The sequence below is a fragment of the Cyrtonyx montezumae genome, unplaced genomic scaffold (genome assembly GCF_038088225.1).
Source record: "Cyrtonyx montezumae isolate F1298 unplaced genomic scaffold, pur_monq_1.0 scaffold_26, whole genome shotgun sequence".
Classification (NCBI taxonomy): Eukaryota; Metazoa; Chordata; class Aves; order Galliformes; family Odontophoridae; genus Cyrtonyx; species Cyrtonyx montezumae.
The window spans coordinates 940,949-964,902 of NW_027072003.1; the positions used below are offsets into that span (position 1 = coordinate 940,949).

At 54.5% G+C, this 23,954-nt stretch overlaps 1 protein-coding gene across 7 annotated transcripts in view; it reads right to left on the reverse strand.

The window, feature by feature from the left end:
- LOC136051030 (plasma membrane calcium-transporting ATPase 4-like) overlaps positions 1–23,954 on the reverse strand; it is a 34,617-nt gene that overhangs the window by 7,280 nt on the left and 3,383 nt on the right. For 4 of the 7 annotated variants that reach the window (XM_065740229.1, XM_065740236.1, XM_065740234.1 and 1 more), the window contains exons 2-20: positions 15,458–15,884; positions 12,849–13,046; positions 11,540–11,797; positions 10,824–10,949; positions 10,386–10,511; positions 8,914–8,949; positions 7,525–7,686; positions 7,202–7,416; positions 6,515–6,757; positions 6,139–6,380; positions 5,583–5,817; positions 4,446–4,625; positions 4,246–4,333; positions 3,996–4,102; positions 2,835–3,026; positions 2,513–2,726; positions 1,850–2,061; positions 1,383–1,490; positions 947–1,129 (exon numbers count right to left, since the gene is read on the reverse strand). In XM_065740229.1, the coding sequence (XP_065596301.1) occupies positions 947–1,129; positions 1,383–1,490; positions 1,850–2,061; positions 2,513–2,726; positions 2,835–3,026; positions 3,996–4,102; positions 4,246–4,333; positions 4,446–4,625; positions 5,583–5,817; positions 6,139–6,380; positions 6,515–6,757; positions 7,202–7,416; positions 7,525–7,686; positions 8,914–8,949; positions 10,386–10,511; positions 10,824–10,949; positions 11,540–11,797; positions 12,849–13,046; positions 15,458–15,653 (3,321 nt within the window). In that variant the 5' untranslated portion in view covers positions 15,654–15,884. The remainder of the gene's footprint in view (positions 1–946; positions 1,130–1,382; positions 1,491–1,849; positions 2,062–2,512; positions 2,727–2,834; positions 3,027–3,995; positions 4,103–4,245; positions 4,334–4,445; positions 4,626–5,582; positions 5,818–6,138; positions 6,381–6,514; positions 6,758–7,201; positions 7,417–7,524; positions 7,687–8,913; positions 8,950–10,385; positions 10,512–10,823; positions 10,950–11,539; positions 11,798–12,848; positions 13,047–15,457; positions 15,885–23,954) is intronic. The other 3 variants (XM_065740232.1, XM_065740235.1, XM_065740231.1) reach the window with 2 other exon arrangements.

Here is a 23,954-nt window from a genome sequence, read left to right on the forward strand (position 1 = left end):
CTTGAGCCACTTCAGTTGACTCGTTATGTTTCAAGACCTAAGAAGTGGGAATAAAGGGTGATGCAGCAGCCCCAAGACCTGCAGTTTTGCTCCATGAGGCAGCTCCATCCTGGCCCTCAAGGGAAGAACAGCAGAGACCTCACTGCAGGAGCTCTCTCTGCCCCAAGCAGCCAAACACCAGGGAGGCAGGGTAAGGAAAAACCACAACAACAAAACACACCTTTAGGGGAAAAAAGAAAAAGTCAGAAACTAACAACAGCTGCAGAAACTATATTAACCAATTCTCCTTCCTTCCCCTGCTGCAGGGCCAAGAAGAGCAGGCACAGAGCAGGACAGCTGGCAGAGTCCCCCACAAGGGCGGCAAGAGACAATGCTCACCCTCAGCCATCCCCTTGGAGCAGGGCTCTGCTGGGAGGGAGTGAGGGGGCCAAGCTCAGCCTAAGGTCCAGAGCCCCAGGGCTGGGCAGCTGAGCTCAGAGCACAGTCAGCTCTTAGAAGCACCAGCAGCCTTCTGGCAAAGAGGAATACACCTTCCCCAGGCATCCCAGACTTGCATCAGCCTGAGTGGAAGACAGCCCCCTGCTGTAAAACCGCCAAGAGCAGAGCAGGAGAGAACTTGGTGCTCCATGCTGTAGCTCCACGGGGCTGATCCCTGCGGCTCCAGCACTGCTCTGCTACCAGCGAGGTGCCCATCAGGCACATTCTGTGCCAGAGCAGGACCTGTAGCACCCCCTGCATGCCCCACGGCTGCCCCAGAAAGTCAGGCTGATCTGGTTTCCCAAAACCTAGTTTCCTAGTTTCTGGGACAGACCCAGAAAGGTACAGGTGGTGGGGGCCCAGGAGGCAATGGCATCCTCTGAGCAGTGGCTGTCACCTCTTTCCAGATGGAGTCCCTGGAGGAAAAGAAAGAGAAGAAAGCCACACAGGACCCACTGCCTCACATTACCTGCGTCTGTATCCTGTTGAGACCCCTGAACCACAGGATCTGCCCACGCCGCAGCTCCATCTCAGCGTGGTCAATCTCATCCACATCCTCTGGCAGCTCTTCCTCTGGGATCTCCTCCTTGGTGATGCCGTGCCCAGCTTCCTTGAGGAACTTCAGGTGGCTGGTGGGGACTGTGCAGATCAGCTGGGGAGAAGCACGGAGAGCAGCTCAGCTGAGACACCCCACCTCAGGCAAGTGGGGAGGGAGTGTGGAGTCTACCAGCAGCCTCCTCCCTGCTGGCACGGGGTAGCAATGGACTATTACCATCCCCAGTCTTAAATAAATGCTGGGGAGAAGACGAGCACTGAAGCAGCGGAGAAGGAAAGGCAGGCTTGGCTGAGGTTACAACAGGGCATGGAGGAACAGCTGTTTGGTTTTCATGTACGCTGTCTCTTACCTGGCCCCAGAGGAGCTCTCCCACTCCGATAAAAATACACCAGAACCACTGGCTCAGGGTGAGCCCAGAGCAGCTGAACGGCTTCCCACCAAACTCCACAATGATGATCTACAGCACAGGAGAGTAGAAGTCATACACTGGGAGCTTAGAGGGCTACAATGCTCAGTAATCATGGTCCTCCAGACCCTCGAATCTTCTCCCAATCCCTGAGATGAGGGTTGGAGCCTCCCATCTAGGCCAGTAAGGTCACCAGAGGTGCATGCTGGCTGGCTAGCCCCAGAACCCCCCAAGTCACTCCAGCCCCTAGATGTCAGGTTTGGGGTCACTGAGAACATGATGGAGAATAAGGGGAAAGAACAGAGTTGTGGAGAGGAACTGCAGTACACGCAGGTCCTCCCTGCATCACTGTCCCCTCCCAGACCCACCATCCATCCCTTTCCCCCTGCTCTGCTCAAATGCAGCCTCACCTGGGCTGCAAATGTCCCCAGCACCACAGTGCAGAAGATAGGGTTGCGGTAGATGGCCTCAAAGACATTCCTCTCTCCATGGATCTTGCGCGCATTGATCTCGTTGAATAATTGCATCATGACAAAGGTGTTGAAGACAATGGTGTAGTGCTCGGTGGGTGGGGAATGCAATGGGGCATTCCGGCCGCTGTCAATGTCAAACAGCTTCTCCCCTAAGCAGACAAGGGATTTTAGGGTGGGACACGGGCAGGGAGAAAAGGATCTCATCTTCTCCACGCTGGTGGAGGCAGAATTTGAGACTCAGGCTCTCAGTGAAGACCTCGTGACCCAGCTGGACTCTCCCACACCAGCCCCACTGAACCTTCATTCCCTTAAAAAAGCCATAAAAATGCAGAAAATTTGCTTTCCTGGCCAAAACCACTAGCCACTGAGGTACAAAACTGACATATGCACTCAGCATGAGTCCTCTAATTAAGTCCGAATGTAAGTCCTAATAAGTCTAACATAAGTCCTCCACCACCATTTCCAGCTCTGTGCTGGCCAACATGGGGTTTCTGAGTGACAGCTCAAAATGAGCAGCCCCTGACACGAGTGAGGGACTGCAGGCAGTCTGCTCCTTCCCTCTACCCTCTCCCCACATTTTCTTGGTGTCTCAAAGCTCACCCACAAAAAGCAGCGTGAAAATGATAGTCAGCTGATAGACGGCATGCCCCAGGATGTTCTTCATCATGGTGCGGGAGATGAGCGGCTTGTTGCGGCCATATGGCTTGCGGAGCAGCAGGGACTCACATGGGGGCTCTGTGGCCAGGGCTAAGGAGGCAAAGGTGTCCATGATCAGGTTCACCCACAGCATCTGCACGGCTTTCAAGGGAGAATCCTGCAGGGAGAGCACAGAGAATACGACATACCAACTAGATCAGCTTGCATTCACATCTATTTTGCAAGGTGCTCCACTCTCCTCCTGCTGAGAGCAGCAGCCCCATACCTGCGTGATGCAGGCACCCGTGAAAGCCACGATGACAGCCACCACGTTAACAGTCAGCTGGAACTGCAGGAACTTGGAGATGCTGTCATAGACATTGCGACCCCACATCACCGCCTTGACAATGCTGGTGAAGTTGTCATCTGTCAGGATGATATCCGAAGCCTCCTTTGCAACATCAGTGCCTGCAATACCCTTTAAGGGCCAGGGAGGAAGTGGGCAGGGGTAAGTCACAGGACAAGATCCACACCCAGCCCTGCAATGCTGCTTCTTTCCAGAAGCTGCAGCGTATCAAACACACCCTGCAACATACTGCAAGGTTTTCCCTTCTCTTGAGATTTGCAAGACCTGTCTTAAATGGGAATCCCAGGTCACTAGCTTCAGAGAGAAGCTGGGCAGAGCAGCACAAGGTGGCTGTTTGATTGCTGCTCTGGGGGGGGATGCAAGCAAAGCCCAATGGTCAGGGTCTGAACCCACACATGGGGGCACACAGCCCTCTTGCACAGTTCCCAAAGACAGCCTTCTGCTATTCCTCCACAGTCTCCAGAACTGCATTTCAATCTATAACTCCTGCTGTCCCCTGCATGGGCAAACATCAGGCTCTGTCCAGCAGCTGGCTCCTGCTCACAGATTTAAACTTGAACAATCCATAGGAAAGCAGTTACACCCCTCAACACTTGTTTGTTGGTTCCTTCAGGTAGGGCAAAGCAGATTAGATCAGGTTTCCCACACTGTAAATCAACTCTTAAGTCAGCACTAGCTCTGTGCCTGGAATCTGACTTGTCCATTATGAGCCTGATGCACAGCTGCAGAGATAAACCAACGCACAAGATCCTTCCCAGTGCCATGCCACCACCAGCATGACACTGTCCCCCTGCTGTGGGTCAGAGAAACCCACTCCAACCCAGACTACTGGAGGACTATTTTCCAATTGTTTGATAACAATCCTAGAAGGTTCCTGAGAACTCTCTCCAACATCCAGAGACATTTATTTCTCAATTTTAAGCCCTTAAGAAAGATTTGGAAAGAGTTTGACCACTCCAGAGAGAATTTAAGTGTTCAGAACAACCAAATAGGTCCTCAGTTCCTCTCTCCAGAAAGCAAAGGCCAAAAAGTCTCCCAGAAGCCAGGGAGCACCGCTGGCAAACCCACTGCCCTTTGTACCATAGCAAATCCAACATCAGCTTTCTTCAGAGCAGGGCCATCATTGGTCCCATCCCCGGTGACAGCCACCACCTGCCGCTGGTCTCCAACAGTGCTGTCAATAATTCCTGTAACAGGGGACAAGAAGCACAGAGATCATTGCTCTGAGGGCAGGCTCCAGCAGAGATAAAACTGCAAAAAGCAGATGTGCAGAGCAGTGCAGAGGACTTTGGGGAGATGTGGTGAGCCCCAGGAGCAGGCACACACCCACCTTTGACAAGCGTGTGCTTATCTGTTGGGGATGAACGAGCCAGCACACGCAGCTTGGGCCAGATCTTGTCCAGCTGTTCCTGTTCCACCTGCAGGACAGGGTGGGCATGAGGAGGCACAGGGACCTCCAAATGCCTCCTGCCTCACAGGAGTGTGACCCTCAAAGCACCCCGACACTCCACAGCAGGGCTGATCACCCACCTCGCCCTTCTCATTGCGGATGAGCCTGTTAAACTCCTTCCCCTCCAAGCACAGGAAGTCCTCTCCAGGCAGCAGGATGCCACACTTGGTGGCAATGGCACGGGCGGTGTTGATGTTGTCCCCAGTCACCATGCGGACAGTGATGCCTGCACGCTGACACTTCAAGATGGCATCTGGCACCTGGGGATGACAGAACGCTCAGGCAATGGTCTCAGTGGGGCCATGAGCCATCTACATCCATCCATGGCTCAGGTGTGGGACAAGATGCTGAACCAACAAGTACCACCCAGAACCAGCTCATCCCCTTATCCCTGAGGGATGGAGAATCCTCCTGCTCCTGCCCTCGCAGCCTTGTTCAGAGCAGCCCCCCAACCCCTGCCCCAAGGGAAGGGAACCTCATTGCCTTCACCTGACCATTAGGCACAGCCAGGCAATCCACTCAAACAGGAGCATTTTGCCCACCCCAACCCTGAGCTGTTCTTGCAGCATGTTGTTGTATAAATGGATTTATCTATTACAGAGTGGTGGGGCAAGAGGACACTGGTGAGAAATTCACAAATTGAATCATGACCTCCAGAGTCAGTGAAGACAGGACACGCGTAATACAATTCCCAAACCCAGATACTTGAACATCTAATAAGGAAAAGATGCAAGAAAGGCAGAAACATAGGGGCAAACTCCAAAATGCAGTTAAGAGACAGGTAGCAGAAGGCTGATTGTGTTAGGTCAGATGCCGGTCTGGCACCCCATGGCAGAGGGGAACAGGGGCAGCGAACTGCAAGGTGAGGAAACCAGCTGGTCAGTCCTGCCCTCTCCAGCATTCTCATCACTCCTGCCCGGTGCCTCCCTGCACCTAGCGACTGCACATGGAGCCAGTCAGACTCATGCAAAGAGCCCTGGAGCCCTCCCCCCTCAGAGGGGGGTCTGAGTGGAAGCAGGCTGCCACCAGGTCCTTCTACCTGTGCATGGAAGCGCAATGCCAGGACACAATAGCATGGGGCACTTTGGGAACAGATGCACAGGAGACGCTCATGCTTTTGTAAGGGGCTCATGCCATTAAGAATCAGGAAGAGAGACTCCTGGACTAGGAGCAGGGCTGCGTCAGGGGCTGTCAGGGTCACACAGGGGTCACAGTACCTCTGGCCTCACAGGGTCCTCTATTCCCACCACAGCGATACAGGTCAGATCAGACAGGATCTCATTCTCACTGTCCCAGTCGGGCTCAGTGTCAGCAGGGAAGTCACGGAAGGCCAGGCAGATGGTCCGCAGCCCATGGCATGCCATGGGCTCAATCACCTTCTTCACCATCTCATCCCGATCCTTCACTTTGAACACCCGGGGGTCACCATTCTTGTCCAGGATCTTGGTGCACCTAACACAGAACCAGGACAAAAAGGTAAGGGAGACTGCCTGTGGCACACTGCCTGCGGCACACTGCCTGCTCAGCAATCCCCATTCCTTCCATCACTCAGTCTTCCCATCTGGAAAATAAGCACAACCCTCTCACACGGTACCCCTAACCTAGGGGGCAGCATATCCTGATGCTCTCACCCTTTCCTTCCCCCCTCCCTAAGTGCTGGGCACCCTTCACCCTGCAGCCCCCTAGAACAGCTCAACGCTGCATTGAGAGCTTGAAGTCCATGGGGCAGGTGGGCTGCAGAGAGGGTCCAGAAGAGCATAGGGGGACAATTACTTGCGGAGGATGATCTCAGAGGCTCCCTTGCTGTACATGCGGAAGCTGTTATCACTGTTCTTGAGCACTGTGCTCATGGACTTGCGCACCGAATTGAAGGTGTACACCTTGTACAGCTTCTCCTCTGGCACCTCGTTCCGCACAGCCTGATAATCCTGCTTCAGGTCCAGCACAAAGCCCAGCAAGGCACACTCTGTCTTGTTCCCCACTTGTCGGGGAAGCCCTCCTTCCTTCTCTGGTGGCTGGAGGAGAAGGGAAAAGGAAAAGCAATGTCAAACCTGGGCACTGCAGGACACAGCGGGACAGAAGTAGTACTGATGGCCAGTGGTGGCCATCAATACAGCCATAAGGCTGCAACTGCAAAGAGCAAACTCACCAGGATCTTGGATGTGTAGGCAGAGTTGATGGCAACGCCATTGACAATGAGGTCCAGGACCTTGGGCAGGATGGCTTCGGGGTCAGGGATCTGGCGGTAGTGGGTATCCCCCACATAGGCCTGCACCACAGTCATTCGGTTCATAGTGAGTGTGCCGGTCTTGTCTGAACAGATGGCGGTGGCATTACCCATGGTCTCACAAGCATCCAAGTGTCTTACAAGGTTGTTGTCCTTCATCATTTTCTGTAGCACGATCAGCAAAGTTAAAACCAAAAGCCTGAACTCCCCCATCATACTTCTCCATACCTGTCACCTCCTGTGAGGCATGAGGTTAACACAATGAATAATACCAAATGGTATTATAGCCAAGACGTTTTATAGATGGTACAGTTAGATCACTGTGATGGAAAAGAGACAGCCAAAATAAAGGGAAAAAATGCTCACCCATGTCCTAGGCTCATGATAGGAAACTTCAAAGGAGTGATCTCCAGAAAGAGATCCTTCCCCAGTGCTGGTCAGCCCTTAAATGGGGTCTGGGAGAGGTGAAGCCAGACCCCACCCCTTATGGTCACACAGGTACATTGCCTTCACCTGTGCTCCCACAGCTGACTCAGTGCTTGCCTCAGGTGATCAGTGGTTCAGGCTGTGAGATTCAACAGTTCCCATGCACCTCCCTACTGGTCTCACCTTCACTGAGTAGGCCAGGGAGATGGTGACCGCCAATGGGAGCCCTTCGGGCACAGCCACCACCAGCACAGTGACACCAATGATGAAGAACTTGACGAAGTACTGGATATAGATGGGGGTGCACTCTGCCAGCCAGGGCCGACCCTGCACCCCAAAGGTGTCAATGACAAAGTAGAGCACCAAGATGATCACTGTGATGGCCGACATGATCAGCCCTAGAAAAAGATGCCAAGCAACAGGTGAGGGGACAGAGGGATGGCAGGCAGCAAACAGCCCCCTCCCACTGTACCACTTCCAGCAAGAACTCCAGGGTGATGGCTCACCTGCCTTCCCAATCTGGACTGCCAGACGCGTCAGCTTCCCTTGTAGTACAGACTTCTCCTTCTTGGGTACCTTCACCTTCTTCTTCTCCTTCTCCTCATTTTCCACCCCTTCTTGGCTCTTCAGCGGCTGGATCTCTAAGGCCACACCATCCTGAGTTTTAGCTACAGCCCCAGGGCAAAATAAGACACCACGTGTGAGTAGGAGAGAGACCAGGGAGACCTGAAGGAAACCACTGAAAAATATGGTGGTGGGAGAGAGAAAAAACCCAGAGCACAAACCATTCTCCATGACACACACATCCGTGCACATGGAAACCTCTCGTCCCAGAGCCCTGTTGCCTCATCGACCCATGCCCTAGCAGGGCAGGAAGAGTCCTGGGGCTGATGCTGGCTACAGGTCACAGTGGTGCTGCCAGAGATCCCTGGCCTGGCTGCCGGGCACAGGCAGGATGTCTCCAACCTCTTCACAGCAGCCTCACACCCTGCAGCAGAAGAGGAGCTCGCTGGGTTTGCCCCAAAGCAGCTCCAAGAGCACCAGCAGACCCCACCCCAGCTGCAACATGGTGTGTCAAGCTGAGAGAGGGCTTCTCTCTTCTCTGCACCCCTCTTCCTTCCATGGTTTAATGCCCTCTCTAAAGCCTTTCTGGGGAAGGAATCCATTTCACACAGGAACGCTGGAAGGATTGAGATGGAGGGGGACCAGTTAGGCATTCCAATGGAGCTGGAAGAGGAGTGAACCAGCTCACACAGTCCCAGCCCCAAACTGTCCATTACACTTTTAGGACCTGAGAAAGCCAGGCTTCCATAGCTGAGCTCCGTGGCCTCCCTCAGCTGAAGGTCCCAGCCCAGCTGGGAGGCGTGCAGAGGGACAGTGGAGCAAAGGGAGCAGCAGGCCCAACCCAAAGGCTCCAGGACCCATCCCTTCCTCACAGCCACTGGTCAATGGTCAGAGACAGCCCCAAGCTGCCCTGACACTTCCACAGTTACAAAAACACAGACAAAACAAGCACCCAGATGCATCTGACAGGAAAGAAAGCAGAATGAGGGACAGGGAGGGAGGGCCCCACGATGCCCAGACACACACCCTGCAGGAGCAGCACAAATGCCTCAGAGCCACCAGGTCATATCCATAGGGACATGCTTTGCACCAAGGGATGCTCTGCCAGGAAGGGGTCTGTCCTCCCTGCACAAAGTCTTTTTTGTCCCAGGCAGAGGCCACAGGGCATTGATCCCATTGTGCTGGAGCAGTGGGACCACTGCACCCTCTCCCAGGACAATGAGATGAGAGTCCCACCAGAGCAGCAAAGAGCACAGACTCATGAGAAGAAGGAAGGAGGAATGTTTGGTAGTTAGTGTGGTGCTGATTCAAAGGATGGAGAGACTAGTTACCTTTGTTTCGATTTTCAGGGGCTCCGGTTTTTTTACCTGTTCAAAGAGAGAAAGGGTGCAGGGCTGAGCACACGGAGCAGACGGAGGAATGGGAAGGGTTAGCCCTCCACCAAGGGGCTGCACACACTGCTCCAGCAGCACCTGTGCTGCAGACTCACCGCTATTGGGCATTGAATGTGGGGACCCTAGACAGCTCATCTCACCTGCCAGAGGTGATCCTGAACCCCAGCGTGGCAAGGGGCTGGAGCTCCCAGCACCCTCAACCCACCACTTCAGACACACCCGACTGCAAAGCACCCCCTATAAACCCCACTAGAACTCTGCAGGCTGCCAGGGCATCTCAGACCAATAAGGAGAAGCCACCAGCAGAACCTGATCTCCACACAGCATGAGATAATTCACACTCATCTTCCCCAACAATGGGCAGCACTACACGGGGCAGAGCACTACCCCCAGGTCTGCAGCAGGCAAGGTCCTCATTTTGGGATCACAATGGGCCTCCGTAATATGGGAAGAGCAAGGCTGCTGTTATCTAAACGAGCAGCACATGATAAAGCTGTTTATACACCAGAGACCTGGTTTCTCCCTCTCTCTTTTCCTCCCCAGCAGCACAGCAAGAAATGAGTCAGGGAAGCACTCCCTTTCCCAACTTTTACTCCCAAATTGAGGTCTGCAAGGTCCCTGCACTGGACACATAGCTAGGTTTGCTGTGGGATCAAGCAACGTAGCCTGACAAGGACAACATCAAGCCTGGATCTCAAGCACACTGCTGTTACCTCCAACAACTTTCTTTCTTCGTGATCCCATCTCCTCAGCTGCCCCAGCCTGGATCACACTGACACAAGCTTGGGATCCTTTGTGATCAAGAAGCACTGGCATGGGGCAGCAAGAGGGCAGAGCTGAGGCAGGAAAGCATTCACATTCCAGCACGATCAGGGACATCTCAGCTGTCTGCTCTCCTTTTCCTCACCTACCAGGCACAGGTCCCTCCATGCCCACTTCCCGTCCTCATGGCCCAGGCAACTGAGATGCCAACAGAAATCTTCAGCCAAGTCCTGACAGCGCAGAATGGGTTGCTGGCATCCTGCAGGCAGCCAGAACTCACCCTTCCACCACAGAGTGGATGACGTGCTCCCTACAAAGCACTGCACAGTATCGCCCCCAGTCCCATTCTCCTCCAGTTCGTGACTCCCACCCAGCCTTCAACTGCAGGCTGCAGCTGGCTGGACAAGAGAGGTGGAGCTGTGACCAAAACAAGCTGGAAAGCAGAGATGTGAGTGCACAAAGGGCTGTTCTGTTGCAGCACAACCCACGCTGCTCTGAGAGCACACCATACCTGTCTGCGTCACATGCACTAATGCATAACCATATCCCATTGCTGTAGATAGGACTTGTCACATACTGGCAGATGCTTCCGAGGGAAGGGAGAAAGGCAACAGGTGGGAAGAAGCAGGTTTAGGAGATCTCCTTACCTTTCTTCACCTTCTTTTCCTCATCCCCTTCTCCCGCCCCCAACAGAGTGAAGATAATTCCTGTCTGGGAGTTGATTCCCACTGCAGTCACCACCATCCGTCCAGAGCCCTCCATTACATGGGTACCTGGTACAGCAGGAAGGCATGGTGAGAAAGGACACAGCACGGGACCCCCGCCACCCCTAAAACCTCATGTCAGTTAAGGTTTCCTCTCTGGGATATCTGCAGCCTCAGCAGCCACCACAGCAGCCCCTGCAACACGGGGCTGCGGGCAAAGGCCCTGCTGCCATCCCCACATCTCTCATGGTACAGAGCTGCTCCAGGGCTGGAAGCCACAACCTAGCAGCAAAGAGATGCTCAGGATCGCATCCTGATCAATTCAGCAATTCTAAATGCCACACTAGCAGCTCTGGGACTTAAATGGAAGAGCAGCCTCACCTGACAGCAGCATGGGATCTTTATCAAGTGATTTTTTCACTTGGTCAGACTCTCCAGTCAGTGAGCTCTCATCTATTTTCAGGTCATTCCCTTGGATCAGGATGCCATCTGCTGGCAAGAGGTCACCTAGGAGAGGAGCACAGAGAAGCACTGGTCCTAATCCATCCAGCTGCAGCATCCCTGTCTGGTGCACCCAAGCATGAACTCTATTGGCAACAGTGCTCAAGAAATTTATCCCAATTTAGAGAATTAAGGGCTGGGGATTAAGCACTGATCTCCAACAGTTCATTTATGCATACAGGCATTAGTTTTGAGGCCTTTCACTCCATCAGGCATTGCGCCATGTTTGCTTTTAATGAATCAGAAAAGCCTCAGTGCATCCAAACCACTCCAGGAACATACAACTATAGAGGCAGAAGAAAGCTCCAGGTGAAAGTCAGCACCCCACAGGAAAACCCTCATTCCTGATGGGAGCTGCAGGGAACAAGCACTGGGTGAGCAAGGAGCAGGGCCTTGCTTTGCACAAGGGCTGCACTGAGATCACCCCTTGCTAGGGACATGATCTGCAACAAGGACATGGCCAGTGCTGGAGCAGCTCAGAGCCACACGCTGACTTCAGTTCCAATCATCCTGCTGAAGCTGCAAAGCTCCATCCCATCGGTCCCAACCTCCACATGCTGTGGGGGGGGAAATCAGGCCACCCTCACTGCACTCACCATACTTGATCTGTGCAATATCTCCCACCACGATCTCTGCCACAGGGATCTGGATCACCTGCCCTCTGCGGATCACTGTGAACTTCTGCTCTTGCTCGATGCGGCTCTGGAGGCCACGGAATTGCTTCTCTTTGCTCCAGTCATTGAAGGCGGTCACCAGCACCACGATGATGACTGAAAACAAGATGGCCGCCCCCTCGATCCAGCCAGCCTGTGCCTCGCCCTCATCCTCCACACCACCTGACGACTGCCCGCACACTGCCACCAGAGAGGAGAACACATTGTACAGAGGGGGAAAAAAGGAACTGCCCTATGGCATGGCTCAGCTACCATGGGGCATTCTCACAGCTGTGAGGAGCACTGCCAGATCTGCCAGAGCTGAGTGGCTGGAAAGGAGCTCTTGAGAGAAGGATCTGGGGGTTCTGGGGGCCAACAGGGTGACCATGAGCCCACGGCATGCTCTGGTGGCCAAGACAGCCAGTGGTATCCTGGGCCACACCACACAGAGCATGGAAATCTGGGGGAGTGGCTGTCACATCTCGATGTGGGGAGACCACATCTGGAGCACTGTGCCGTGTCGTGCTCCTAGTCCAGGCACAGAGGGAACTGCTAGAGAGAGCCCAATGGAGGGTGACAAAGATGATTTTAAAAGGCCCAGAGCATCTCCTGCAGGAGGAAAGGCTAAGAGCCCTGGAGTTGCTCAGCCTGGAGGAGAGAAGGCTGAGGGGGCATCTCATCACATAAATACCTAAAGTGTGAGAGTCAAGTTGATGGGGTCTGGTGACAAGCAGCAGAAGAAGGGGAAACAGACAAACTGGAGTACAGGAAATTCCAAACTAATGCAAGGTACAACTTCTTTACTGTCAGAGTTAATGAACACTGGAACAGGCTGCCCAGAGAGGCTGCTCCCAACCCATTGAAAAGAACCTGCTTTGGTAGGGGGGTTAGACTGAATGATCTTTAAAGGTCTCTTCCAGCCCCTGTGATTCGGTGACTCTGCGATCTGGGGGAGGCACTCATAGGCAGTCAGCCTCATTCCACTGTGCTCCAAATCACAAAGCATCACCCAACAGTGGCCATCAGACCCCTGGTGTGAGCATCCATGAGGACCAGCAAGGAGCAGCCGTGAGCAAGGCTGCAGTGACACTGCACCCACACACCCATCAGTGCCCATCCCTCCATTATGGATGGGTGGGAAGAAGTCACCACATCAAGGCTGAGCAGAAGCAGGACAGCCCAAAGGCACTGCAGCTTACCCCATGGGTCCCCTGATTTTGTCCCTCCACACAGGGGGGAATCCAGAACTCACATTCATTGTCGCCACCCGGCGGATGGTAGAACGACAGCCCCAGGGAGATTATGGCTGCTATTTCCAATATGATCAGGGTGACGTCCTGGAGTGCCTCCCACACTAATTGCAGGAACGTCTTGGCTTTCTTGGGAGGAATGAAGTTCTGGCCGAACACCTGCCTCCTCTTCTCCAGGTCAGACGGGTTCCCAGACAGACCTGGGGAGGGGACAGAGCGAGATGTGACCACACAGCAGTACAGATGCCACACGCCCTCCAGCTATGAGAGCAGATCCCAAGCACAGCACAGAGCCATGCTAGTTGGTACTGGCCAGCTTGTTTACACACTGCATCACATTAACAGTAAATCCAGCACTGGGAGCAGCACCCAGAGCCACCTGAGCCCTTCCAGCTCCAGGGGAACAGTGGGGGGAGCAGCTTCAGGACAAAGTGGGAGCAAGCCCTTCCTTACACCCAGCTTCACGCTCTCCACCTTAAGCACACCCCAGGGCTGCTGCCAGCTCTCAAAATTCAGTGGGCACACAGCTGTAACACCCAGCCCTGCTGTACCCAGTGGAGGGAGCAGCAAGAGGAGTTCTATATGCCTGCCCACACACACCCCTTCTTCCCCATGACTAACCCTGCATTCCCACCCAGCACTCAGAGAGGAATCTCTCAGCCCCGCAGCCTCACCCAGCCCTGCCCATGCAGCAGTAGAGATGGAAAATCTCACTAAGCCACACTTGACTCACAGCAGTGTCAGAGCTGGAGGGCTGTGGGGCCAAGAGAGCATGCACGTGGCTCTTCCAAACCTATCTGCATTAGCATCCTCCACCACCTCCAGGAGCTGTCCCCCATCCTTCTGGTGGGATGGGGATGAGTCCATCTGTACATTTTATTTCATTTGTGCCAGGTGCACAGTGGGCAGCTCAGCCACCCCCAGCACAGCCACAAATCACAGCAGAAGGACAAAAGCCCCATACTGCCCCTGCTCAGAGGAGAGGCATCACTTTGTGCTTTGAGACTAAAGTGGACCCTCCCCATCTGACCCCTTCCACCTCCGCAAAGGCTTCTACTACAATCCCACCAGCTTTCAGATTGTGGTCCTCTAAGACAGGATACCTCTGCAGAACAGGAAGAAAGCAGCAGAGCCATCCTCCCCACCAGGAGACTCCCAAAAGCAGGCTCCTTGCTGCATGGCCTTGGGGTGTGGGCCAGAAGGAGGCAGGAGCTGCTACAAGCACAGTGTGTCAGGCAGTGTTTGCTGACATCCAGCAAGAGATACTCTGATTGGTAACTCAGCCATGCTCCTGTCCAGCTCCCTTTCCCCCACCGCTGCCTGACTCCGGATGCCTGTCAGCAGGAATTGGGCTGACAAAGCCACTGCCCTGCATGGAAAGAAAGGGAGCAGCCCACCCACAAGCCCACACTGGACTTGTGAAGGGTCTGCTGACACGTCTCAGGGCAATGGACAGAGAAAAGGCCTCCAAGCTGGAGACTCAGCACAGCCAGAACTGAGCACCCCACTCAGGCAGGAACAATCAGACAGCAGGGCTCTTCCTACAACCTTAGCTCATAGGAAATCACCTTCCTTCCCTCTCCAAGCTCAGTAGGACAAGCGAGAGATGGAAGAATATACTTGAGGTACAGAATACAGTGAAGTGAACACAACCAACAGCCTTGTACGGAGGCAGGGGCTCAGGCCTGGAAGCAGCCCTCACGATCAAGCAGTGCCCATTCCTTATGCAAGCTCCAAGGCAGAGACCTCTGGGTTCACTTCCTACCCTCCCCTCCCCCAAGCACACTCACCTTTTGGCACAGCCAAAACACATTGTTTTGTGATGTGAACTTGGTATTTCCACTGGGACTCCCCTTCTTCTCTAATGACATCCTGGGATTGTCTCCCCTTCCCGGTCCAGCTCACAGCTGGGAAACATGCTAACCCAGCTCGCAGCACCGGCAGACCGCACACTCATCCCACACCACAGGGCCACATCCTGCCCACATCACTCCCAAAGCCCTCAGTGCTGCAAGCAGGGCATTCCTCCCTCCATGCCCCTTTCAAAACTATGGAAAAGGCTCAAAGCCATCCCATACCAGGGCCGCAGCACCACACGGGGCCCAAAAACATCACCCCACACCATGAGGCGAGGTGACACTCCTGTGACATTCTTTCACCACACCTTCCCAGCAGCCAGACAGAACCAAACCCACCATCACACTCTGCCCTATGGCACTCAGAACAACTCATCCACATTCCCAGCTTCCTGTGAATGCTTGAGAAGTCCTATATCAGCAGAAGGCAGCACATCTCCCCACCCCATTCGTGCTTTGGGTCTCACACCGCAAGAACAGCTGACACCCCACACAGCCTCACTGTGAATCACCGAGCAGCTGCAAGGCCAGTGCCATGAGTGGGGAAGCAGGAGGGCAGGGAGAGAAGCTTCAGCCCCTACAGCTTAATTCTTCAATAGACCACATCCCACAAAGCTCATGGCAGATGGACAGTGCAATGAGACCACACCTGAAGCTCTGCCAGCACTTGTGTGAGCAGCAGCACCATGCTGGCGGCTTGGGAGCTCTCTGACTTGAACTCCAGTCACGTCCCATCTCGACAAGTAAGTGCTTACCTTCAACCGGTGACGTCTTCAGCCTCTTGCAGACGGTCTGTACACCACCATAAGAGTCATTGATCCGGGCAACCGCCTCGGCACTTCGCAGCTCCATGAGATTCCTGAGCTCCACCATGGAGCAACCGAAATCCCCCTCATGGTTGCCTTCAGCAACTGAGTTCCCAGGGTGATGGTCAGCCACGTTGTTCGTCATCTCACTAAGGACACGGCCACAAGGTCTTGCTTTTGAGAGGAGCGGGGGGCAGCCCCACAGATGTCCCTGTCCCTTGAGGAGGGGTGGGTGTAGCGGTACCTCTAGCCAAGCCCAAGTCCTCCGGATGAAGGTGTAAACAGGATGTGCATGTTACTGCAGAGGCAACCCTAGCAACGGCCAGCGTGCATCTCCTGCTGGAGGAGGACTCCCTGGATACCACAGCAACTGGAGCTGCAGAAAAGGACAGCAAAATGAGATGGTCATGGGGAGAGCTGAGAAGAAACACGCTGCAGGGATGGTGGATGGAAGTAGGAGGTGGTGGGGTCTGGAGACATGTACTGGCCCCACAGGCTCACCAATCCCTGCAGAACATCAGGGTCCAGCTTTAACCCTGCGTTAAATAGAGCTGGTAGCAGAAAGGGCAGCCAGGTGGTTCTCTGCTCAGCCTGCAGCTGGGCATCCCAGAATGCGCTCCCACTGAGCTGGGTTTAAAAATACATCTCAGCAGCAGAAAGCAGCTGTTTCCTCCCCACACTGCAGTCCCTGGGCAGGAGCGCCTGGTCACAGCAGGTACAGAAAGCATCCCCAGGTATCCAACAGAAGGGGGCTCACAGCACCAAGATGGCTTCTGATTGCTACAAAGATTTGCCAGGATACAACAGAAACTCACCCATCTCTCCAACACAGACACTTGCACATTAGGGGCATCTCTCAAAGCCCCAGAACACTGCTGGACAGATGATGACTCAGTCCCAAAGCAAGGGGAGAACACCAGACCTGCTTTAGGCAGCAACCTCTCCTAGGGCAGAGCATCCCCTCCCCTGGCATCAGGAGCAGGAAGGAGCAATGCTGACAGTAGCCTAGGACATGGAGTGGAATGGCAGCACAGCAAGGGCCAGAAGAATGAAAGAAGGGCCTTCTCCCCCAAAAAGGTCCCCTCAGGCTCTGCTCCCCTGCTCAGTGACACAGCTAAAGGGATGCTAACCGTAACCCCAACCTGCAGGAGAGGCTCTGTGAAGAACAATAAAGCTTCCTTTTAAAGAGGAGTAACAAAAGAGGTATAGCCACTGAGCACCCAAAGGCTCAGATCATGCAACTGAAGTCCAGTGGAGGGAAAAAACACTCAGAGCAAGCACACAGACTTGCCCAGCCCTTAGCAAATCCATCAAGCAGGTGCCAGAGCAGCCCTAGACATCTCAACACCATCCTCACACCAAACTGAGCCCAGTCACAGCAGTTCAGTACCTCCCAAGGCAGTAGGACCCACAGAAAGCAGCCCTCTCCTTCTGCCTCATGGCCTGGCCCCAACCCCTGCCCTGGCAGCTGCAGAGCTACCAGCAGGCACCAACCAACCTGCAATGCCACACCACAGGAAGGTCCCATTTGCAGGAAGGCTGTGCAGGGACATAACTGCTGCACAGGTGCCGTGGCTCTGCCCTCTGCACCCACAAAGCAGGACAAGAACTGAAGCACCAGCACCCCACGGCTGAGAGTAAAGGAAAGACAGCTAATTCATACCACAGTGCCTAGCCTGTAATTACCCCCCAAAGGGGCCCAAGGGTGCTCTGTTCTGGCAGCAGCACTGGCCCCATGGACTCTCTCCATCAGTCAGGATGAAAGGAGGACCTGGCCGGCACTAGGGCTTCCCAGATGCCAACAACCTAGTGAGTTCCTAATGACTCCAGCACCAATCAGGGCTGCCTGTCCTCTGCAATGAGTTTCCAGAGCCTCCAGGCACTGGAGACGAAGGAGTGCTGTCCGATGGTCTCCTCTGCTGGAGAGCAAGGCACTGGATGCCTGCACCCTGCAAAGCAAGAGAGCAAAGCACCGGTGGGAGAACACAGCTGGGGAGCCCAGACCAGTGGTACTGTGTCACCTCCCGAGCAATCTCCCCAGACCAGACAATGGTGGCAGGAAGGACACCGAGCCAAGGGAGCAAGCATGCAGGCAGCAGGGAGGAGGCAGTCGTGGAGCCAATGCAGTGCTGCAGACAAACCTGCCCAGAATAATAAGCGGCTGCATTACACCTCCGTCCTGGCCAGGAGAGCAGCCACACGCCTACGCTAGCACAGCCTCAGCACACAGCAATAGCACCAGTCAGAAAGCAGCCACCAGCACAAGGGCAGGAGCCCATCTGCTATCAGATGTGGGGACAGGAAAGCAGGCAGCGTGATGCAGACCCTACCCACAGGCACCAGAGGTGGGAACAGCCCCACAAGCACACAGCCTCTCTGTGGCACAAGAAGTGCAAGCATCCAGGGCTCACTGCTTCTTCCCCAAGGATGCAAAGCCAAGCTGGAGTGAAAAACAGCTGCATGGCACTGTAGCAGGACACTTCCCCAGGCACTCTCATGCCAAGGCACCAGAGCTCTGCTTGCAATGCCAGCAGCAGTTGCAACGCAGCCTGTGGCTGCTGCAGCACTGTATGGGAACTGTTGAATCACGGCCTGAACCACTGATTGATCACCTGCTGCAAGCACTGAGTCAGCTGCAGGAGCACAGGTGAAGGCAATGTACCTGTGTGACCAGAAGGGGTGGAGTCTGGCTCCACCTCTCCCAGACCCCATTTAATGGCTGATCACCTCTGGGGAAGGATCTCTTGTTGGAGATCCCTCCTGTGTGGAGTTCCAGGTGAAACTCGACCTTCGGTGACAGGTGAGCCCTTCTGTCAGGTGTCTTTATGCCATCTGGATAATCTGCCCAAAAAAATACTGTCCATCCTCATTATATTGTTTGGGTACTATTTATTCGGGGTATTCACCCTACATCACCCTACAAGCACACATCAAGGATACAGACCTGCATGGAGATCCCCATTCCCTTGCTGCAGGATGCCACCATGTGCTCCTGGGACAGCATCAGCAGTGCTTCCCATGTCCTCCCACTGTGCTTTAAGGCTAACCCTCCCCACTTGTGCTCAGCATGCCTGGAAAGGGCAGACAGAAAGCAGCCTGCCAGCCAAGTGCTGCACCCAGCAGCCAGCCCAGCGCAGCTGTTCCTTCAGCTATGACAGGTGGGGAAATCAGCACTCTGGCTCAGCATCCTCCGGTATTCTGTAGGAGAAAGCCCTGAACATCTCCCAACCACAGCAAGGGGAACGAGCCACAGTTGAAGCATGCAGGATGCAGCCTCCTGAGCAGACCTCAGCCCCACTCATGGAGTTCCTCACCCCCAACCCACTCCACAGTCCCTGCAGCTGCTGTGTCCCAGCCTCACTGACGGTCATCCCCTCCCCAGCTTCAGTGACAGGGGCTAGAAATACTGTTCCTGGAGGTTGTAATGGAAAAGTCAAATGTCGAGCCACGACAGAGATTATTTACATTGCTAAATGGGGAGAAAAGAGGAAAAAAGAGAAAAAAACATCCAAGGAGAGAGTGGAATGCTCCCCCCAGCACAGACCTCACAGAGCCACATCCACTGTAAAGAGAGGGGAGGGGGGACAGCTCCTCCAGGCTGCAGCCCTTCAGCAGGGACAGTGCTGCAGGCAGGAGATCCATGCCTCAAAAACATGGTCTCTAATCCCCCCATCCCAGGAGTCAGGGAGCCCCAGGCCCCTCCCTGCACACTCACCAAACTGCAATGTGCAGATGGCAGCAGCTCTGCTCCTAGTTCCCAGCAACACCCATGGGATGCCTGCCCTTTGCCATGCTTAACACTTCCTGTGCCGGGACATCCAGACAGCCCAAGGATGTCTTAACCCATGCGAAAAATAATAATAATCAAAAAATCAGCACAGAAGCAGTTTGCAGCTCACAGCTGCAAGCCACATGCTCCATAGGGTTAGTACACAGCTCTCAAAGCAACATCACCCACAGCAAGTCATCGCCTCACCTCTGCCCCCCACTCTGCTGCCTTCACTACCCACTTTGGGGCTGCCTCGATGTAGGCTGCCAGAGCCCCAGGGAGGTGATGGTGCCACACAGCGTTTCTGCATGGGGAAATCCCTGAGTACTACTGACAGCCACTGGACACGTGGGGAGCAGGGGCATGTGCATGGGGACAGCTCTGGCATACAGCAAAATGCAAGAGCCAAAGTCCAGTGTAGACTCTGACAAGTTTGCAAGTGCCCTTTTTCCTTCGCAGTTGGGAGGAAGAATCTCCCAAATTTCAGCTTGCGAGAGAGGGCACTGAGCATGGCACGGGGGGTGGGGGGGTCTTCAGCAGAAAGCAGCCAGCCCAGCAGCACAGCTGAGCAGCAGCCTCCACACACAGGGAGACTGCCACTGCAGCACAGCAATTCCACCAGCAAAAGGCTGTAGCCACCCAGGAACACAAGCTGCAGGGTCAGGAGGAGCTCTGAGCAGCTCCTACCTGGAATGCCCAGCACATACCACCCTGCAAGAACAGGGCAGGGCTTGCAGCTCTCAGAGCTGTCACCCTGCTGCACCCCTGTGGCACTGCTGCTGGAGCCACCAGCTGCTAGCATGGAGCCCCACTCTTCTCCCACACCTGAAGCAGCCCAGAATGAGACATAGCCAACTGCATCCCCATCAACAAACCCACACTACCCACACCAGGGGGGATGGAAGACAAGCAGCAGCCATACAGCCACCCCACAGAGGGACACACACTGTGTGACCATGGCACTAGCAGGCACAGCAGCAGCAGCCTGTGTCCACAGCACTACATCACTGCATATCCCCCTCTTCCTCTTCCCACTGTAGGGGAAGAAGGAAGCAGGGGACAGCAGCACCAAGGTGAAAGTACGAGTATGGATGAAGGGCAGTTTTGCCTTGCACATCGCTCTGCAGGGAGCTGGCAGCTGCCAGCAGCCCACTAATTAACACTGCTGCCACTCACTTCGTGCCCATACTGCCTCTTGTTAACTGAGGTAGGAAAACTGCTTTTTCCACACGCCCAAGGCAGCAATTAGCTCTTGCTAAAGACCAAGGAAGAGGCAGGAGAGCAGTAGACGCACCGCAGCAGCGTGCACCACACTCAGACACCACCACACAGCTTCCCAGAATCCACTGTGAACAGAGCAGGGCTCTTGCACAGCACATCTGTGTAGCACAGTGGGACCAGGAACCCTGTGCTGGGGGCTCAGGAACCTGCCCATGCCACTGGGGTTCCCCGCAGCTGCAGGACACAGAGCAGAAGAATGTCAGGGGGGTGGAAAAAAAGAAAAATGAGGGAGTCTCTAGGCGAGCTGTCAAGGGGAATGTTTCCATCTAAGGCCTTGGTATTTCTCTCCTGGTGCCTGCACTAAATCACCCGAGCTCCTCTTGTTTCTTTTGTACTTTACAAGGTATCACAGGCAGCAGGGTTGGTGGAAGAACACAGAAGCACACACAAAGCAGCCCCTCATGCACCAGCATGTGGCAGCATCTTCTACAGTGCTGGGACCCCCAGGCTCCACAGCCCCATAGGAACAGGGACAGGGCAGGACAACCTTTGTCCTCTGCTTCTCCCTCCCACTCAGCACTAGGAAACAGGTTCCTCCTGCTCCAGCACCACAAGCAGGGATATGGCACCAGCTGGCTGCCTGTTGGGCAACCCTTCACTCCAGTAGCTTTTTGCCCATCCAGACCCATCTGCTGGGCAGTTCCCTGGTGGCAAGAGGCGGACAGCTCTGACACCACTGAGGTTCAGACTCCAACTGCAGCAGTGCTCAGAAAGCAGAGTTCTCCACATTGCATTTCCCTTGTACTCCCTGCACACAGCCCTGAAAGCAACACAGCAACATCCCAAGACAGCACTGCTCCCCTGAACTGCTGGGGAAACTAAGGCAGACCCACCACTGCCCTGCACACTGAGCAGGCTAACATCGCTTAAAATAACACAAGAAGCAGCAGGCAGGCACCGACCTGCAGAGCACGAGTGCGTCTTGCAGGCAAAACAACGCCCAGAGAAGGAGCGCGATCAGCCAGAGCCACATGGGCACAGCCATGGTATTTTTAGCAGTATTACACAAGGACAGGGGATTCCTACCCTGAACATCCCCAGGGGTTTAAAACAGGCCCCGCCACTTCCTCCTGTGAGCTGATGGATATGCAGCAGTGTTGTGACCACCGCACCACTCACAGATGGGCACCCAGGAGGGGTCCCACAGCACCCGGATTGGGAGGGCTGAGCCCAACGGGGCGACACTGCAGCACTAACCTGTGCCAGCACAAGGCAACACTTCTGCCTACATCCTCGGCAAAGAGAGAAAGCGCACACAAGAAATAAAATAGCCACAGTTAAAAAAAAAATCCCTCTCAGTGACAACAAGGGGAACTGAGGCAGGGGAACACAGCACCTGGTGGACACAACGAGATGATCAGAGCATCCCCCAGAATATGGAGAGCATCCCAGCACAGGGGACCTCCAGCACTGGGAACATGGAAAGACATCTGTGCTTTTCCATTCTAGGCTCCAAGCAGACAGAGGCAATTTGGAGAAGAAAAATAAACCTGAGGGGGGGCTGCAAGCCCCCCTCCCTGCCCCGAAGAGTTAAAAAGCAAAGCTGACAGCAGCAAGAGGAAAAACACACCGCTCCCCAGTCGCCTGCCGCTTCCCTTCCCAACATGCCCCGCTCCTGGGAAAGTGTAGGCTGTTTTCCATATATAACTGCAAACTGTTCCATGCAGTAAGAAGTCTAATTAAAGGGAATGAGAGAGAGAAGGAGAGATGCAGAAGACCGAAAGGCAATATTTATATGAGGGAAGAAAGGCTGCAGCTCAGGCGCCAAATTAGACCCTTAGCGGAGCAAAGCTCTGTGATAGCATTGAGAGATCACAGCAAGGCAGAGTGGCAGCTAAAGGCAGATCAGAGCCTGGAAAGCACACACCAGAAAGAGAGCCAGCTGGGCCATGGGAGGGGCAGGGAAGGAGCAGCCCACCCCAGCTCAGGATAACACGCAGGGCTGCTTGTTGCATGTACGCACATCTCGGGGTCTTAAAATCCTGTGCGAGTATAAGAGCCACTGGAGCAAAACTGCAGCAAAGAATGGGAAACTGTTGTCTCGGGGCACCCACTCCTCCTGCATCCCCTGCCCAGCTGTGGGCTGAGCAGGGAACAAACCCACATATCTGTGCCTCAAAGTGCCCTGGCAAGCTGTGCCCCTGCTAGCTCAGATCCAGCAACCAAGCACCACACTGTGATCACAGGGTCACGCAAGGTGACAGCTCTGCACCCACCAGACCCACCCCCACAGACACTCATATCAGAGGGCTCTGACCCAGGGAGAGCAGTAAGAAGGCAGGAGAATGCTGCAGCAGCAGGCACAGAGCTGCCTGGAACAAAGCAGGCAGCTCCGTACTGCGATGCACAAGGCATCTTTGACCCCCCCCCCCCACTGCCTCTCTGCATGCAGATGGGCTCCCAGCTGCTGCCCTACAGAGGAATGGGAAGATGCTGCATAGAGGAGAAACAAGGGGATGCCTTCTGCCCTCACCTCCAACCTGGTGCATGGGATGCCTGGATGAGTTAACACCTGGGGGCACAGTGCATCCCAAGCACATGGGAACAGGCAGAACGATGGGGCAGGATTCCCTACAGTTTGCACAGTCCAGTGCTCTCCAACAAGGCAATGCTGCTGGAGCAGTCAGCTGCTTTGCCCCCCCCTTTGCTTTTGCCTGGTCCCACTGGGATCACCATTACAAGCAATTTGTCATTTGGGAAAAAACAATACCTCACCCCTCCTCCATCAAACAAAACTCAGAAGACATCATTTAGCCAAGCTGAGTCCTGACATCTAAAAATAAGCTGGCACCATCACCCTGCAGAGCACAGCTGGACATCTCCATAGCTTGCAGCATAGTTTGGGACGTGGCAGCTTTGGGTCACAGGGACAGTCTATGCAATGTGGGGGAGGATCAGCAGTCCCACAGAACTCCCAGCACTGACTCCGAGCCACATCTGCATGAAGACACCCAGGACAGAGTATGCAAACCATCAGGTGCTCAGGAACTGAGCCATCCCCATGCCTGTCCTTGTATCCCACTGCCCACAGTGGTGACAGCCTGATAGATGGCATAAGCACCAGAGCAGCTTTTCCACCACCAGCTGAAACCATCAGTGAGGCACAGCCCAACATCTGCTTGGAATAAAGCAGATGAAGCACTCTGGCAATCCAGGGTAACTCCTGAGCAGCTTGCAAGGAGATGGAAAGAGGGAGATCATCAGCAGGAGCAGCACTCAGCCTGCAGGAGGGCTGGGATGGGACATCAGCATTTCAGAGGGAGCAAATGGAAAGCCACACATGAGCACCAGGTGAAAGCCAGGAGAAGATGGGAATGGACGACAAAGCCTGGGGTCCCCAACAACCATCACAGGAAACTGTGCTGAAGATCAAACACCTGCCTGAAATCTGAGCCT